Consider the following 18,413-nt stretch of genomic DNA (forward strand, 5'->3'; position numbering starts at 1 on the left):
AAAAAAAAAAAAAAAAAAAAAAGACTCTGCCCAAAAGGGACTTCCTCCTGACTTCTCCATACAGAAGTGACCTCCTTTTCCTTGTTGTCCACTGTGTGCCATATTCAGACTTCCGTCATGGTACTTACAATTCATGTCATATATAAAAGTTAAAATCAAAGTCTATCTCCCTCCATTAGCCTTAGATTCCCTGAGGACAGGAATTCCTTTTTTTTTTTTTTTTTTTTTTGAGACAGTCCACTCTGTCACCCAGGCTGGAGTGCAATAGCGTGATCTTGGCTCACTGCAATCTACACCTCCCAGGTTCTTGCGATTCTCCTGACTCAGCCTCCCAAGTAGCTGGAATTACAAGCACCCGCCACCATGCACAGCTAATTTTTTGTTTTTTTAGTAGAGACGGGGTTTCACCATATTGGCCAGGCTGATCTGGAACTCCTAACCTCAGATAATCCACCTGCTTTGGCCCCCCCAAAGTGCTAAGATTACAGGCGTGAGCCACCGCGCCTGGCCAAGGACAGGAATTATTATTCACCCTTGAATTTTCAGAGCCTTCTTACTGGATCAAAATTTCCAGGAGCGGGGCTTGGGCAAGGTGTTTTGAAAATGTTCCTCAGGTGATTCTAACTATCCTATGTTAACTGCAATAAAACTTAAACTCTTTCAGATCAGGAATCATCACTACCCAGCACAATGTATGCTTTTGAGCACAGCTCAAAAAATGCTTTACTAAACTGAACTGAAAAGAGAAGTCTGGAAGATGAGGGAGAAGTGTTTGGAGCTAGAGATTTGGAGACATCAGGATGTAAGATGATGTCAGTGCAGTGACAGGAGGAAGGAAGCCAGGGAGGACTTCTTTATGACCCTTTTACTGTAACCGCAGAAGACTCAATTACATGTGTTTTCCTTAAGACTTGAGTTTCTCAAGGGAGGGGAACCCTCCGTCCTACTCATCTCTGTAAGCCTGGCCCTAAGCACAGTGCATGGTACATATTAGGAGCTCAGTAACCTTTTATTGATTTTGTATTGAGCTGTATCAGTGCCCCTGGTAATAGAAGGGAGTGAAAAACTTCAGAGACACAAAGGAGGAAGTGACTAACTTGGCCTAAAAAGGCTGAATAAACTGATTTTCAGAGGGACAATTATGCTCAGTTTTCAAAGAGAAGTTCACTTGGCAGAGCCGTGTTCACTTCCAAGCAGAAGGAACAGCAGGAACCCTAAGTACTGAGATATGAAAGAGCACAGTCACAATCTTTCCACGTGGCCAGGAGTCAGGTGCATAAAAGCTTTACAAATGAGATTGAGAGGGTCAGGGCCAGACTGTGAGAGGCCACAGGCCCCCACTTAAAGATTTAAACCTAACTGTGGTAGTCAAAAAGGAGTTTTAAATGTAACATGAAATGACCAGTTATCTTTACTTTGTAGGAAGTACCAGTGGGGCTGCGCACGGTGGCTCACTCCTGTAATCCCAGCACTTTGGGAGGCCGAGGTGGGCGGATCACTTGAGGTCTGGGGTTGGAGACCAGCATAGCCAACATGGTGAAACCCCGTCTCTATTAAAAATACAAAAATTAGCCGAGTGTGCTGGCGGGCACGTGTAATCCCAGGTACTCTGGAGGCTGAGGCAGGAGAATCGCTTGAACCCTGGAGGTGGAGGCTGCAGTGAGCCGAGATCGCGCCACTGCACTCCAGCCTAGGCAACAGAGCGAGACTCCATCTCAAAAAACAATTAAAAAAATAAATAAAATAAAAAATTGAAAGTACTAGTGGAAGCATTTAAGGGAAATAATTGAGAGGCTCAAGGGAAAAAGCCTCATTAGCGGCTGAGTTCCATCTGACAAACCCAAACAGAAGGAAAGGGAGTGAGAAATCATTCCATATTCCATAAAAACCCACGATTTAAGTCAAGCCGTCTGTGAATCCCGACCCCTGCTGACCGCCAGGCCACACACTGGTTTTCAACTGGATGGGGAGCTCCGAAGTGGAACTCCCCCAGGCACTTTCTGTTCTACTTCCGGAGTTCCAAGCCCCTTCCCATCACAACCCTATCCCGCGGGAGGCCCAAGCAGCGCAAGGCGAAGAGAGCCTCTGGCACGACCTGGGATCGCCGCACCGCAGAAGGCGCAGAGTACAGAACTGCGCGTGCGCGCCAGAAGTACGCGCCCCGCCCCCTGCCTCTAAACCGGGTGGCGGGAAAAGGGACTCAGCGCCTCCCGAGAATGCCCCCGCAGCTTCGAAAGGATCCCCGTGTCCGCTTAGCGCCCTCTCGCCATACACTCACCCACCCGCTCCCTGCGGGTCCTCAGAAGCTCCGAGGAGCCAGCGGCCTTCAGGCGCAGGGCCGCAGGCTTTCCTGCCATCAGGCTCTGCTGCGCCGGTCCCCGCCTCCGCGTAGAGCGAGGCGGGGCGAGCCGGGCTGGTCCACGTGACTCCGAGCGGAACGGGGGCGGAGATTGGCGATGAAGGAAGGTAAAGGGAAGCGAGTGCGGGGATTGTTTAATGTGGGGTCGATCCCCTACAAGGGATCTAAAAATCACAGCGCTATGAATTTTCTGCTGAATTATAGTAGAATGAAAGTCCGATTAGAGGTGACTTTACAAACATTCTTCCCCTTCTTCTAGTCAAGCGGACTATTCCAAGTCTTAAATAGTTAGTTAGAAAAGTTAGGTTTTATTTGGGAGGAAGTGAAGAGCTGAAGTATAGGGAGGAATAGTCTTCTGGGGTGGGGGATGTCTGTTGTATTATAGGTATACTTTTAAAGCTTGCGAAGTATGCAAGAGGCTCATAAAAGGAAGAGAGCAACCATAAATATTCATTGATCAGTTGAGGGTCTCTTCTGGCCTCTGCTGATATGATCTTGCCCCCAAGAGAAGATAATAGGGCTCTGCTCTGGACCCCTGTAATCTCAGCTACTGTGGAGGCTGAGGCAGGAAGATCGCTTTAGCCCAGGATTTCTATGCTGTAGTGTGCCATGGTTGTGCCTGTGAATAGCCATTGCACTCCAACCTGGGCAACACAGTAAGAACCCCCTGTCTAAAAAGAAGAAGATAGGCTCAAATGAATAATAATCTCCTGAATTGTTATGCATTTGAATAGAATGAATCAATTTCTGGGGTATGAGGGAGTTAGAAGATATTTGCTTCAAGATGAAAGAACAGATGACAGAGAAATGAAAATACACAGACACAAAACAAAACACGGAACTAGTGATAAAAGCAGAAAGATGCCATTTGAAGAGTGTTTTGATTAGCTCTAAATAATTTAAAACAGAGTCAAACTCTCCCTTTATGCCCCCTACTGCCACGCCTGCATTTATTTGCTCCAGCAGTCAGATTTCCTGTGTTGGCCTTAGGGAACAGTTGTGGGGCTTAAATACCATCTGCCAGGTGGCCACGCCAGTGGATGTCAGGCTGACCAGATAAGCTGCTTAATTTTTCTAGATTCTAGGCTTGCCCAAGCCTTTTTTAGGTTAGAAGCTCCTTGGCCCAAGACCTCCAAAGAGATCCACTATGCCAGAATGAACACCAGCCAGTGGATGTAGAAAGGTTTGCATGCCTTTACAGAATAGCTCAAATCCTAGTGTTCACTTTTCTCAGAGCTACTTCCCCACCCAAGCCCCTGGGGCAAGCATCCCTGAGATAAGTAGGCTGTATGTTCACATTAATTTCCCCCCAATTTTTTGGAACACTTGCATCCTGATCTGGGGCTAATACCTCCATTTTCACCACTCACCTCCCTTGAGTCCCTTCTCCTAAACCTTGGAATGCCTTGTCTCCACTTCTCTCCATCTGCCTTGTGTGAGGAGTAACTTTCTGCTCTCTGTTCCCTCAGAAATCAAGAGCCACACACTTGACTGGCAGCAGGGTAAAGGCCAGAAACATAAGGTGTCGGTTACCCTGTACTCACCACACTGGGTCGAGGAAGGGAGGTATAAGATGGCACCTCTTTTTGCTTCCTTAGCTCTCATGCCCCAGCCACACTCACTCACATTCATATGCACAATCAGCACACTCGGCAAAGGAAGGTGGGTCGGGGAGGAAGGGAGGTTTGCACCAACCAGCTCATGAATGCAACTTGAAAGATTTCACACAGCAAAAGGAAAAAGAAAAAAACCACATACATAAGTTAAAAAATAAAGAAGTACATGCCCCTCCCCACAGTCTCTTTCTTCATCTAGGGGCCGGCTCAACCCTCCACGTAAACTCAGAAGATTTCTACTCCCTCTATTCAGCTGGAGCTTCTACAGGGCCTGGGTCTTCAGTTCAACAGGTTCCCCTGTGACCTCTGGTTGTTCATTGGAATCACTGGGTTTGGCACCCTTGAGGACAGACAGTCTCTCAGAAATACTCTTGAGCCGAGGGAAGAGGAGAAAGTCGTAGAGGAGGCTGCCCAGACCCCCTCCAATGATTGGGCCCACCCAGTATACCTGTAGGAAGAGAAAAGGAATACTCAGGTTTGGGGAGGGGACAGAGCAGCAAGGCTGCTCCTTTTTCAACCCCCTTAGCGGAAAACAAGACATTGTGCACTTGATATATACAAGAAACTCACCATTTCTTTTCTGATTCATCAAATTGCTCCTTTTCCCTACACCTTTGCACATGTATATTCTATTTGTTGTTATCAATTTGCACTAGTTTGTATGTTGCTTTCAAAAATTTTTTATACATTTTGGTAAAATACATATAAAATTTGCCATATTAAATATTTTTGGCCAGGCACAGTGGCTCACACCTGTAATCCCAGCACTTTGGGAGGCCAAGGCAGGTGGACCACAAGATTAGGCATTTGAGACCAGCCTGGCCAACATAGCAAAACACCGTCTCTACTAAAAATACAGAAATTGACAGGACTGGGCTGAGTGTTGGCTATGCAGGGCTACCAGATCCGTCGGAAATGGCAGAGGTGGAGGAGACACTGAAGCAACTTCAGAGCCAGAAGGGAGTGCAGGGAATCATCGTGGTGAACACAGAAGGCAATCCCATCAAGAGCACTATGGACAACCCCACCACCACCCAGTATGCCAGCCTCATGCACAGCTTCATCCTGAAGGCACGGAGCACCGTGCGTGAAATCGACCCCCAGAGTGATCTCACCTTCCTTCGAATTCGCTCCAAGAAAAATGAGATTATGGTTGCACCAGATAAAGACTATTTCCTGACTGTGATTCAGAATCCAACCAAATAGGCCACTCTTGTGACTCTCTGTGTCATTCCTTAATTTAATGCCCCCCAAGAATATTAATGTCGATCATGTTAGCAGACTGGCAGGTGACAGTCACCTTGGAGCCCACTCAGACCAATCCAGTGACCATATGTGGGCTGGCGGCTCTTCCTCCCCAACCAAAGGAACCCCTGTGCTGTGCCAGCCTTCCCTAGAGCTCTGGGAGGGCCCTCTCGCCTCACTTCCAGGTTTTGGAGCAAGAACTTACGAGACGCCTGCACTTCTGACTTTCAGTTCACTTTGTTGCCATTGGAGAAGGCTGTTTTTCTTTAACTAAAAATAAGCAAAATGCTTTAAAAAAAAAAATACAAAAATTAGCCGGGTGGGGTGGTGGGTGCCTGTAATCCCAGCTACTTGGGAGGCTGAGGCAGGAGAATCACTTGAACTTGGGAGGTGGAGGTTACAGTGAGCCGAGATGGCGCGCCACTGCACTCCAGCTTGGGTGACAGACCGACACTCCATCTCAAAAAAATATATATGTATGTATATATTTTTAAGTGTACAGTTTAGTAGTGTTAAATATATTCACATTGTTGTGCAACCCATATCTAGAAATTTTTCATCTTGCAAAACTTTATACGCATTAAACAACTGCCTATTCCACCCCACCCCATCTCTCCTGCCTTCTATAGAAGGTAACTATCCTACTTTGTGTCTATGAATATGAATACTCTAAATACCTCATATAATCATACAGTATTTGTCTTTTTTGTGACTGGCTTATTCACTTATCATAATGTACTCAAGATGTATCCATGTTGTAACGTGTCAGAATTTCCCTCCTTTTGAGGGCTAATATTCCATTTATGCATATACCACATCTTGTTTATACACTCATCCACGGAGGAACACTTGGGCTGCTTCTACCTCTTGGCATTGTGAATAATGTTGTTATAAAAATGGGTATACAGCTTTGAAATGTTTTTGAATTATTTCCATACGTTTGGCTTGCATATGTTCAAAACAACATAAACCCAACCAATATTTCTTGAGTACTTACTTTATACCAGATTCCGTGCTAAATGTTTCTCACATATAACTTTCACACATTTCTTGTAATGTCCCATTTTATAGTAAAAGAAACTGAAGCACAGAGTGAGTTATTTGCCCGTGGTCACACACAAAGCCAGTAATGTGTTAGAACTGAGGCCCATTTGTGCTCATGACACATCCTGATCTCTGAGAGCAGAATTTATTGTGCTCATATTTAGTTGTCTCTCTTCATACCCCTTAGTTCAGGCACCCAGTGAATACTCGGTGCATACTCCCTGACTAAGCAGAGAAGGAACAATGTGAGCAAGAGCCTCTCTTTCTAGTAAAATCGTGAATCCTGCTCACACAGACATGCCAAACTCTCTGACAGCCCCCTTAGCTGAGTGCTGGTAGAACAGCCAATACACGCAGAAGGAAAGCAGGAACCCAGCCTGGAACCTGCAAACCACAACCACCCAGAAGGGTTCCAGGATCTTGTCCCTCTCCCTTCACTCACCCAATGGTTGGTGAAGTTCCCAGTGAGAATGGCAGGAGCAAAGGAGCGGGCAGGATTCATGCCTGCACCAGTATAATACATCTGCAAAAGAGACATTTGTGACTGAGACACCCCCTGCTCCACCCCTGCTTCTCTTGCCACAACCCACATTGCCCCTGAGAGCTGGCATCTGGTCTCCGGCCAGCAGCAAATGGAGAAGGACAGCCTGCATGACTCTCCGGTGGTTCCCACAATGGGGTGAGGGCAACTGATGCCCCATCTGGGAACAGCCTATGGATCCATAGGCAAAGCCCATGTCTAGCCAGGATGCATGCATTTCTACCTTGGGGTCAAGAAGGACTAGATATAGCAGTCCCAAGAGAGGGATAGGGTAGAGTTGATTCCTCTGTGCCAGTACAGAGTGTGATGGGTAATGTTCATGTTTGACAGTGAAGTTGGCAGGAAGAACCCTTAAAGTTTAGGAAAGGTTTAGGGGCCCCGGAATCCTTGAATGAGAAGTTTCTCTCCTTCCTGCTTACCCCAAAGAGGTGCCCCAAGGCAAGGGAGAAGCCAACGGCCAGGGCCACAGAGCCCAGTTGGCCATTCCGCCTCTCGTCGCATGTGGCAAAGATGCAGAGCACAAACTGGAGCGTCAGGAAGATCTCCACTGTGGTGGCCTGGCCCACGCTTACCCCAGGGTGCAACTGCGCAAAGGAAAAAGAAGAGAGGCAGCTCATTAGGGCTGCTGCAGTGTTACCTCCTCAAGAATTCCCCGGCAAGGAGCCCCTTATGGCATCAGGTCCCTGGAGAGGAAGGATAATACAACCCACTTCGTAGTCATTGTATTTGCATCTTAATATCTCCTAACAATGCTCCTTCATGATGGAAATGATTGCACCCACTTACATGGATGAGGAAACTGAGGCTTTGAAAGGTAAAATAAGCTTCCTTAAGAACCTGCAAGGAGTTGGAAGGAAAATTGAAACTCAATCTCAGGTTTCTTAATTCTCAGTCCAGGGTCATATGGCTTCCTTACAGCTCTAAACCACCTGTCCATCCTCCCCACTTTGACACACATATGCTCACACATGCACACACACATGCTCACACATGCACATATTGTCCCAGATCCCAAGGGAGCTGATTCACCTGTACCAGTCAGGGAGTCAGGGCAACAGAGAGTCAGGACACCAGGTTCCCATCCCCTCTCAGCCAACCATTACCGTGTTGAGTGCTAGGTTTCCTCGGACGGCAGGCGGGGTAACACTATACAGCACAGCAGCCCCAGCCACAGCTCCCAGGAGCTGGGCTGCCATATAGCAGAAGGCACGGAGCAGGGACATCTGGGAGCCCACAAGGAAAGCAAAAGTGACTGCAGGATTGACGTGGGCTCCACTGATGTGGCCCACAGACTGCACCAGGGTAGCCAGGGCCAAGCCAAAGGCCATTGCCACCTGCAGCACATGCAGGGGCCCAGGAGCCCAACGCAGTGAGGACCCCAGCCCAAAGAAGACATAGAAGAGAGTGGCAAAGAACTCCGCAAATATGGCCCTCCAAAAGGAGGCTGACCGCAGTTCCCACATGGCAGGGGGGATGGGCACAGTGCCTGGGTCACTGCTACCCCCCTGGCCTTATCTGGGTGGACAGTCCCCTTTATAGAGGACTCTTAATCCCTGGGAGGGGCAGGCTGAGGTAACTGGCCCGGCCTCTTAACCCCTTCACAGCTGTGCAGGGCTAGGCCCCCTCCCATACATAGTAAAGATGCTGGATTTTCCTGTCTCTCTCAACTGGGAGATGAGCCAAGAGAGCCATGGCAGTGAGGGTGGGATTGGGGTCAGAGCAGAAAAGACTATGAGAAGGGGGGCAAAGAACAGTGGGACTGGAAGAGTCTGCCCTTCAATGTGTGTCAAAGTTGGAGTTCATAGTCCTGATTGATATCTACATTAGAATACTCTTCAACTGTCTTTGGAAAGTCCGTCAAGCTGAGCTCACTTCATGATATTTGGGGCTGAGCTCATGGGGGCCTCAGGCTCCTCTGAGCCTGCCAGGGGCAAGGGTGGGGGTGGGGGTAAGGAGTGGGGTTCAGCAGGGAAGTTGGATAACTAAAGAGAATTCTTTAGTTCCCAGGGATTAGAAGACTTTCTCTCATTGGCTAGTTTTGGGCTGGAATCTGTGGACCGTGCAGCTCTGGGACAGAATAGTTCTGCTGCGTCTGGCTTTCTCTGAGCCCAGGTTCCCTACCCCCAGTCCATGACAGCACCTCCCTTTTCAAACCCTAGGCCTGGCTTTTTAAACCACAGAGACTGACAGAGAGAAGACACTATCATCCCCGCATGGGCTGGGGGTGAGGCTGGAGGGATAGAAATGGGAAAGGGACTCATAGTTAAACCTTAGAATCAGCTTGTATTTCATCTTTCTGAACTCACATGGTCACAGCAAGAAGTAGTGAAAGGAAGGAAACTGAGTCATGACAATGGGAAGGTCCAATGTCCTCCAAGACAGCCGTGATCAGCACACCCTAAACCTCGATTCCCAGGAAAGGTATGGGTGTGCTGAGATCAGATCTGGGGAAACAGCTGGTCAAGGAGAGGGAAAGGATAATATGGGAAAGGAAAGTTTGGGGAAAGAGGTTCAGTTGTGCTAGGGCTTGGTGAGGGACTTGGGACCTAGGCATGGGGCCTGTGTGGTGATGGAGAAGGTGGAATGGGACATACTGATAGGTTCTACAATCTCCACATTGTGGCAAGTCATACAGGCCACAGACTTTTTTCATGAAGCACCAGAGAACAGAAATTCAAAGGTGAAGCTGCAAGAATGGTGCCCAGCATGGGTCCCACCCAGTACACCTGTGGGGAGAGAGAGGGAACACAGATCAGGGCCTGTGCTCTCTCCTTGCAATACCCAGCTTGGGGATGGATGGAAAGAGAGTCATAGTGAAGGCAGAGGGTCCATCTAACCTATCCACTGACAGGAAGAGTTGCTGAAAATAGGTCAGAGGGCACCCAAAGGGTTTGGAGCTCTTAATTACATAGAAGAGAAACAATCCACCGGAAATCGTTGGAGTTTCCTATATGCTAGAAGCCCCATCAGTCTCCTGACTCAGGTCTTGTAACCCTCAGTGCATCTCACCCAGTATTGATCCTAGATCCCAGTCACCACTGCTGGACTCAGGAAGCATGCAGGGTTCATGCTGCCTCCAGAAAAGGTGCCCTGGACAGGAGAAAAAGAGAGGATAGCACATCATGGTGTTAGGAACTGAGACTTTGGCAATAGATACTCTGGTGCAATTAGGTAAGGATACAGTTACAACTGCTGGTGGGAGTATAAACTGAGATAACAACTATTTCTTTTTTTTTTTTGAAACAGGGTTTTGCTCTGTCACCCATGCTGGAGTGCAGTGGTGCCATCACAGCTCATTGCATTTTTAACCTCCTGGGCTCAAGCGATCCTCCTACTACAGGTAGAGACCACCATGCCCAGCTAATTTTTTTTTATTTTTTGTAGAGACGGGCTCTCACTGTGTTGCCTAATCTGGTCTCAAACTCCTGGGCTCAAGTGATCCTGCCACCTCGGCCTCCCAAAGTGAGACGCTGTGCCCCACCTGATAATGACTTTGGGACATGGTTTAACACCTACTTTTCAAGATGAACAAATAACATAATTTTTTTTTCTTTGAGACAGAGTCTCATTCTGTTGCCCAGGCTGGAGTGCAGTGGCATAATCGGCTCACTGCAAACTCTGCCTCCTGGTTAAAGCAATTTTCATGCCTCAGCCTCCCAAGCAGCTGGGACTACAGGTGCCTGCCACCATCCCCGGCTAATTTTTGTATTTTTAGTAGAGATGGGGTTTCACCATGTTGGCCAGGCTGGTCTTGAAGTCCTGACCTCAAGTGATCTGCCCCTCTTGGCCTCCCAAAGTGCTGAGAGTACAGGTGTGAGCCACCGCACTAGGTCAAATTACATAATTTCTGACTCAGCAACTGTACTTCTCACTTATATACCCAAGAGAAACTTGGGTAGCACATCATGTAAATTTATGTAATTACTGGCTGGGCACAGTGGCTCACACCTAGAATCCCAGCACTTTGGGAGGCCAAGGCAGGCAGATCACCTGAGGCCAAGAGTTTGAGGCCAGCCTGGCCAACATGGTGAAATGTCATCTCTACCAAAAATACAATAATTAGCCAGGCCTGGTGGTGGGCGCCTGTAATCCCAGCTACTTGGGAGGCTGAGACAGAATTGCTTGAACTGGGGAGGCAGAGGTTGCAGTGAGCCAAGATCACACCACTGCACTTCAGCCTGGGCAACAAGAGCAAAACTGAGTCTCAAAAGAAAAGTAATTGTCAAGGTTCTAGTTTTTCTATTGGGTGAATGGTTAGAAATGATACTTAATCATTACTAAAAACAAATAAGTGGGAGCCATATATAGGCCAATGAGGAGAGGATATCAGGAACAACAAAATATTCTGTGTACTCCAAATTAATTAAAAAAGCAGTGACAACAATACATGCTTTACCACTTTCTAGTTGAACAAGATATCTCCACTATATATAGGTTCCAGGAAGGCAGGGACCATGTCTGATTTCTCACCAGTGTAAACCTGGTGCTTAACACACAGAAGGCAGTAAAGAAATATTTGTTGAATGGATTCAATTAGCATAAGCTAGCTAGCTTCCTCTCTCACTCTCTCTCTCTTTTGACAGAGTCACACTCTGAAGTATCGTGATGTGATCTCAGCTCACTGTAGCCTCCACCTCCTGGGTTCAAGCCTCCCAAGTAGCTGGGATTAGAGGTGCATGCCACCATGCCTGGCTAATTTTTGTATTTTCAGTAGAGACAATGTTTCATTATGTTGGCCAGGCTGGCCTCAAACTCTTGGCCTCAAGTGATTTGCCTGACACAGCCTCCCAGAGTGCTGGGATTACAGGCCTGAGCCACTACACCGGGTCAAATTAGCATAAGCTTTCTGAGTCTCAGTTTCCTCTGTATCAAATAAGATAATGTAAGTAAAGGGCCTAGTAGTGTCTGGCATAGAATAAAGCACTTAATAAACAGGAGCTACCTGCACCTTAGTCCCAGCTACTCAGGAGGCTGAGGTGGGAGAGTCGCTTGAGCTCAGGAGTTAGAGACCAGCCTGAGCAACGTGGCAAAACCCCGCCTCTACAAAAAATACAAATTTAGCCAGGCACAGTGATGCACACCTGTAGTCCCAGCTACTGGGGAGGCGGAGGTGGGAGGATGACTTGAGCCTGGGAGGTGGAGGTTGCAGTGAGCTGAGATAGCACCACTCACTCCAGCCTTGGCAACAGAGTCAGGCCCTGTCTCAAAAAAATTGAAAATTTGGCAGGGTACAGTGGCTTATGCCTGTAATCCCAGCACTCTGCGAGGCTGAGGTGGGCAGCTCATCTGAGGTTGGGAGTTCGAGACCAGCCTGGCCAACATGGCAAAACCCCGTTTCTACTAAAAATACGCAAAAAGTATTAGCTGGGCGTCATGGTGCACGCCTGTCATCCCAGCTACTTGGGAGGCTGAGGCAGGAGAATCACAGGAAGCGGAGGTTGTGGTCAGCTGAGATCACACCACTGCACTCCAGCCTGGGCGACAGGGTGAGACTCCATCTCAAAAGGAAAATAAAAAAAAAATTAAAAATTAAAAAAAATTAAAAAGTAAACAGAAGCCACTCCATGAGGGTTTTATTAACAGGAACAGGTTATCTCTACTTGCCAATCCTATAGCCTCCTATAATAAGAGACAGAACAGCAAAGGACAGTTAATTCAATCTCTTGTAGACGCCAAATAAAGTGCCTAGCTTTCCTTATCTGCAGCTACCAAACTCTTGCCTTTATCCTTCGGGAAACGTTGACAAGAACTCCACAGAGAGCTACACTTCGGTCCATTTCCTTTCACACCAGTCTCCCTACTTAGCTAAATGCCAGCCTCTTTTAAACCTAACAAGAGATGAACTCTCAAAAGCTTACTTGAGTTTTTCCATAGATTTACCTACAATTAGTATACTTATTGTTTTCTATTAGCCTAGTCTTTTATTTTTATTTTATTTTATTTTTTTAGACAGAGTCTCGCTCTGTTACCCAGGCTGGAGTGCAATGGCGCGATCCCGGCTCACTGCCACCTCCGCCTCCAGGGTTCAAGCGATTCTTCTGCCTCAGTCTCTGGAATAACTGGGACTACAGGCAACCGCCACCATGCCCAGCTAATTTTTGTATTTTTAGTAGAGACGTGGTTTCACCATATTGCCCAGGCTGGTCTCAAACTCCTAACCTTGCGATCTGCCTGCCTCAGCCTCCCAAAGTGCTGGGATTACAGGCATGAGCCACCACGCCCAGCTATTTTTATTTTTTTACAGATAGAGTTTCATAGTGGCATGATCACAGTTCATTGCAGTCTTGAACTCCTGGGCTCATGCAATCCTCCCATCTAAGCCTCCTGAGTAGCTGGGACTAAAGGCACGTGCCGCTGCACTCAGCTTATTTTTAATTGTTTTGTAGAGATGAGGTCTTACTATGTTGCTCAGGCTGGTCTCAAATTCCTGGCTTCAAGCGATCCTACCAACACAGCCTCCCAAAGTGCTGGGATTACAGGCATGAGCCATAGAGCCCGGCCTTTTTTTTTTTCTCTCTTGTTTTTGAGACGGGGTCTTGCTCTGTGGCTCAGACTGGAGGCCGGAGTGTAGTGGCACAATCTCCCAGGCTCAAGCAATCCTCCCACCACCTCAGCCTCCCAAGTAGCTGGAACTATAGGCATGCACCATTACACCTAGCTAATTTTTGTATTTTTTGTAGAGATGGGGTTTTGCCATGTTGCCTAGGCTTGTCTTAAACTCCTGGGCTCAGACGATCTGCCTGTCTTGGCCTCCCAACGTGCTGGGATTACAGGCATGAGCCACCTAACCTAGCCTTAGCCTAGCCTTTTTAAACAAAACAACAACAACAACAAAAAAAAATACAAAAAAAAAGGCTGTGTCTCCCTTCAGAATTGGGACGCGCCTACAGTCCTAGTTACTTGGAATGCTGAGGCGGTGAGCTGTGATGGTGTCACTGTACTCCAACCGGGGCGACAGAGTGAGACCTTGTATCAAAACAACACAAAATAACCAGGCCTTAGCCTGGTTCAATGAGTTAGTGGATGTCGAGGCTGTAGTGGGTCATGATTACGCTACTGCACCCCAGCCTGGACAACAGAGTGAGACTCTGTCTTAAAAACAAAAACCAGCCAGGCACGGTGGCTCACACCTGTAATCCCAGCACTTTGGGAGGCTGAGGCAGGTGGATCACCTGAGGTCAGGAGTTCGAGACCAGCCTGACCAATATGGTGAAACCCCATCTTTAAAAAAATAAAAATAAAGAAAATAAAAACAAAACAAACAAACAAAAAAATAAGAAATCTGCAAAGTAAAGTGACTTTGGAGAATTGCCTTGGAGTAAGGGGATTTCTGGGGTCTGACCCTCCTGGGTGATGCCAGGACACACTCCATCTTCATCTTTTTTCTGGTTCACTTGTTCCCCCGTTTGCTATTATTCTACTCTATTCTCATATTTGGGGTTCTCTTCAGGGGTTGCAAAATGTTTTTAGCTATAGATTCTCCACCTCTCTTTTCTTCTGGCCTTGAGTAAGTATACAAATGTTTTTGAAGTTTTTTCCAACAGGAACTGTGGAAATGGAGAAAGGATTTGTAAAATAACAAATCTGAGTAATTACAAAGTTATTATCAGCCTTAATCGCTCCTAGCAATAATCACCCTGAATTCTCATTTATTGCTACACTTAACTGAGTTATATCTAGATTATTAATGATCAGTCTTCAAAACTTTACGACAGTGATAGTGATCCTAGCTTACTCCACATTTCAGTAAGGAAGATTTCATTGCTCAGTCCCAGAGAGTGCTATACAAGCATTATCCATAGTAATAGGGAGCAAGTGGGTCTATATAGCTTAGAAAATCTGTAAGCAGGAGCGATTTTTCTTGCTTTATTCCTCCACAGTGGGTCCCATGTGATTACCAAAGTCCCCTCTGAGAACGTCCAGGACTGACTCACCATCTTACTGCAGATACACCCTAGCCAGCCCATATTATCAGGACCTGAAGAACATATCAGGTTTGAGTTCCATAAAAAAATCTACCCTGGACAGATGTGGTGGCTCATGCCTGTAACCTCAACACTTTGGGAGGCCAAGGCAGGAGGATTACCTGGCTAGGAGTTCAAGACCAGCTTGGGCAACATAGCAAGACCTTGTCTCTATAAGAAATTTTATTATTATTAATATTTTTTTTGAGACGGAGTCTTGCTCTTGTTGCCCAGGCTGCAGTGGAATGGTGTGATCTCCGCTCACTACAACCTCCATCTCCCGGGCTCAAGCGATTCTCTTGTCTCAGCCTCCCAAATAGCTGGGATTACAGGCATGAGCCACCACGCCTGACTGATTTTTGTATTTTTAGTAGAGATGGGGTTTCACTATGTTGGCCAGATTTGTCTTGAACTTGTGACCTCATGATCTTCCCACCTCGGCCTCCCAAAGTGCTGGGATTACAGGCATGAGCCACTGTGCTTGGCCATCTGTAAGAAATTTTTAAAAATCAGAGGGTATGGTGGCACATGCCTATAGTCTTAGCTACTCAGGAGGCTGACATGGAAGGATCCCTTGAGTCCAGGAATTCAAGGCTACAGTGAGCTATGATCATGTCACTGCACTCCAGCCTGGGTGACAGAGTGAGACTCTGTCTCTTTAAAAGAAAACAAAACAGTTTTTTTCTTGCCTATGTGGCCAGGTTATAAAAATATAAATAAATAATTAGGCCGGGCGCGGTGGCTCAAGCCTGTAATCCCAGCACTGTGGGAGGCCGAGGCGGGTGGATCACGAGGTCAAGAGATCGAGACCATCCTGGTCAACATGGTGAAACCCCGTCTCTACTAAAAATACAAAAAATTAGTTGGGCATGGTGGCACGTGCCTGTAATCCCAGCTACTCAGGAGGCTGAGACAAGAGAATTGCGTGAACCCAGGAGGCAGAGGTTGCGGTGAGCCGAGATTGCGCCATTGCACTCCAGCCTGGGTAACAAGAAGAAAACTCCGTCTCAAAAAAAAAAAAAAAAAAAAATTAAAATTTAACAGGAAAAATAGCCAGTCATAGTGACTCATGCCTGTAATCCCAGCACTTTGAGAGGCCAAGGCAGGAGAATCACCTGAGGCCAGGAGTTCAAGGCTGCGGTGAGCTGATGGCACCACTGCACTCCAGCCTGGGCAACAGAGAGAGACTCTGTTCAAAACAATAAATAAAGGCTGAGAACAGTGGCTCACATCTGTTTTCCCAGCACTCTGGGAGGCCGAGGTGGACAGATCACTTGAGGTCAGGAGTTCAAGGCCAGCTGGACAACTTGGTGAAACCCCATCTCTACTAAAAATACAAAAATTAGCCGGGCATGGTTGGGCATGCTTGTAGTCCCAGCTACTTGGGAGGCTGAGGCAGGAAAACGGCTTCAACCTGGGAGGCAGAGGTTGCAATGAGCCAAGATCATGTCATTGCACTCCAGCCTGGGTGGCAGAATGAGAAATTGTCTCAAAATAATAATAATAATAAAATAAAATAAATTAAATAAAAATAAATGAGCTGGGTGCAGTGGCACATGCCTGTAGTCCCTGCTATTTGGGAGGCTGAAGTTAAGGATTGCTTGAGCCCAGGAATTTAAATCCAGCCTAGACAATGTAGCCAGACCGTATCTCTTTAAAAAAAAAATCAAAGTATATATGAGTTGATGTGTGAATTAATCACACATAAACATAATTTATTATTATCATATATTGAACATCCTCTCTAGTGATTTCACTGTGGATGAATGGAGATGCAGTCCTCAGGGACAAGGTGACTATCCATGTCTGCTTCCACCATGCAGAATCTCTATCCCAGCCCCATACTCGGAATGCCAGGTCAGCATGTAACCCAGCTCCATTGTGTGGACAGTTTCAGCAGGACAAAAGCCCCAGCATAGCACAAGCCAGCCCAATAGCCTCTTTGGCTAGCTCCTGAGGCCCTACCCACCCCCCAGCCCCCGCCCTTTTCTCTCTTTCTCTGGTTATGCTTTGCTGACTGCTGACTCCTGGCAAAGTCTAGAAAAATCACCACGCACTGAATGCATCATCCTTCTCCCTCCATAGTTAAGGGATCCAATTAGCACTTGGATCAGGCCAGGGCTCCCTTGAGTTAGAAATGGGGTAATCCAAGAAATCGAGTAATAATTAGCCCACCCTTGCCGCCTCCTTTCTTTTCCTAGGGAGTCAGATACAACTTCGAGCCAGGTAGACTAATGCTCACTATGGGTCAGGTTCTGTTCTAAGCACTTTATCTCATGTATTGGTGTTTTTTAGAGTTGCACCTTCAGTTTATTCCCTACTTACTCTACTCTATACCCGCTCCTTAGATGACCTCATCTGCATCTAAATCCACCTCATCCTTGAGATGTATATCCACGTATCTGTGGAACAATTCACCTGGTTGTCTTGCAGACACCTCAATTTAGCCCGTCCAGAGCTGAACTGAGTATCTTCTCATCCAAACATGCTTCTCCTTCTGTATCCCCTTATTAAGTCAGAAACTTATGAATCAGCCTTGACACTTTCCCTTATCCTCTCACTTCCACCTAATGTCACTAAAAGTCCAAGAATTCTACCTCTTAATTAGCTGAGTCTGCACCAGGCTTCACCTGAGAACTCTAGTGGTCTCAGACCCCATTTGTCCCTGTTTCTAGTCTCTTCCCTTCCAATTAATTCTCCATATTGCTGCCAGCTTTATCTTTACATGGTACCTGTAATTTGTAACTTCTCTGTGCTCCCTTCAACAGCTCCTGAATGCCTGAAAGACGGTCTAAACTCCTTCTTGTGGCACATAAGGCACTTCATCATCCAGCCTTGACTTTTCCAACTGCTTTCCTAGTCTCCCCAACGTGAGACTCTGGCAATATTGTGTTCCTTGTGGTTCCTCAAACACTCTGTTCTAAATTTCATAACCCAGTGCGTTAGTTTAAGCTATTCCTGCTGCCTCAAGTGTCTTTCCCTGTTTTGTCTGTCAAGTAAAATTCTATCACATTCTAATTATTTTGCATGAAAATTAAGAATCATAGGCCAGGCGTGGTCAGCACTTTGGGAGGCTGAGGTGAGTGGATCACTGGAGGCCAGGAGTTTGAGACCAGCCTGGGCAACACGGCAAAACCCTACCTCTACTAAAAATACAAAAAATTAACTGGGTGTGGTGGTGCACATCTGTGATCCCAGCTACTTGGGAGGCTGAGGTAGGAGAATTGCTTGAACCTAGGAGGCGGAGTTTGCAGGGAGCTGAACTGCACTCCAGCCTGAGTGACAAGAGTGAGACTCTGTTTCAAAAAAGAAAAAAAAATTATAATTACAATGAGCAACAAGGCGGGTAAATCATGTGAATGAGGAAGGTGAATGTAAGGTCTTTTAGGCCAACTGACTGCACCATGGATGGCATGGTAACCTCTGTGACCTGCACATACACCTCCAGATGAATTCCTGGAACTAGAAAGTCTGAAATAACTGGAAAACCACAAAAAGAGAAGAATGACAAACCCCTGAGGTGCCTAATTAACTTGGAGACATTCTTCCATTGTTACTTAGGCCAGCCTCAACTGATAAGGCAACTGGACTTTGTAACTGACCATGGTCAACCTCGTGACTCCAAAACCTATGACCCCCTCCCA

At 46.8% G+C, this 18,413-nt stretch overlaps 3 protein-coding genes across 3 annotated transcripts in view; 1 reads left to right on the plus strand and 2 right to left on the minus strand.

Moving 5' to 3' along the window:
- Positions 1-2,420, minus strand: part of TIMELESS (timeless circadian regulator) — a 32,392-nt gene extending 29,972 nt beyond the window's left edge. Inside the window, exon 1 of the mRNA XM_037741255.1 lies at positions 2,279-2,420. The gene's annotated coding sequence lies outside the window, so the exon portion shown is untranslated. The remainder of the gene's footprint in view (positions 1-2,278) is intronic.
- Positions 2,421-2,476: 56 nt separating this feature from the next.
- On the minus strand, positions 2,477-8,326 carry LOC108309781 (major intrinsic protein of lens fiber). Its single transcript, XM_017536333.2, has 4 exons — positions 7,909-8,326; positions 7,225-7,389; positions 6,707-6,787; positions 2,477-4,423 (listed from the first exon to the last, which is right to left on the minus strand). Exons 1-4 carry the CDS (start codon positions 8,266-8,268, stop codon positions 4,238-4,240), a joined length of 792 nt encoding a protein of 263 aa, XP_017391822.1. The 5' UTR covers positions 8,269-8,326; the 3' UTR covers positions 2,477-4,237.
- LOC108309782 (dynein light chain roadblock-type 1-like) lies at positions 4,831-5,188 on the plus strand. Its single transcript, XM_037741200.1, has one exon. The coding sequence runs from the start codon at positions 4,891-4,893 to the stop codon at positions 5,179-5,181; it is 291 nt and encodes a 96-aa protein (XP_037597128.1). The 5' UTR covers positions 4,831-4,890; the 3' UTR covers positions 5,182-5,188.
- Positions 8,327-18,413: the final 10,087 nt, after the last annotated feature.

Source organism: Cebus imitator, unplaced genomic scaffold (genome assembly GCF_001604975.1).
Source record: "Cebus imitator isolate Cc_AM_T3 unplaced genomic scaffold, Cebus_imitator-1.0 Scaffold96, whole genome shotgun sequence".
Classification (NCBI taxonomy): Eukaryota; Metazoa; Chordata; class Mammalia; order Primates; family Cebidae; genus Cebus; species Cebus imitator.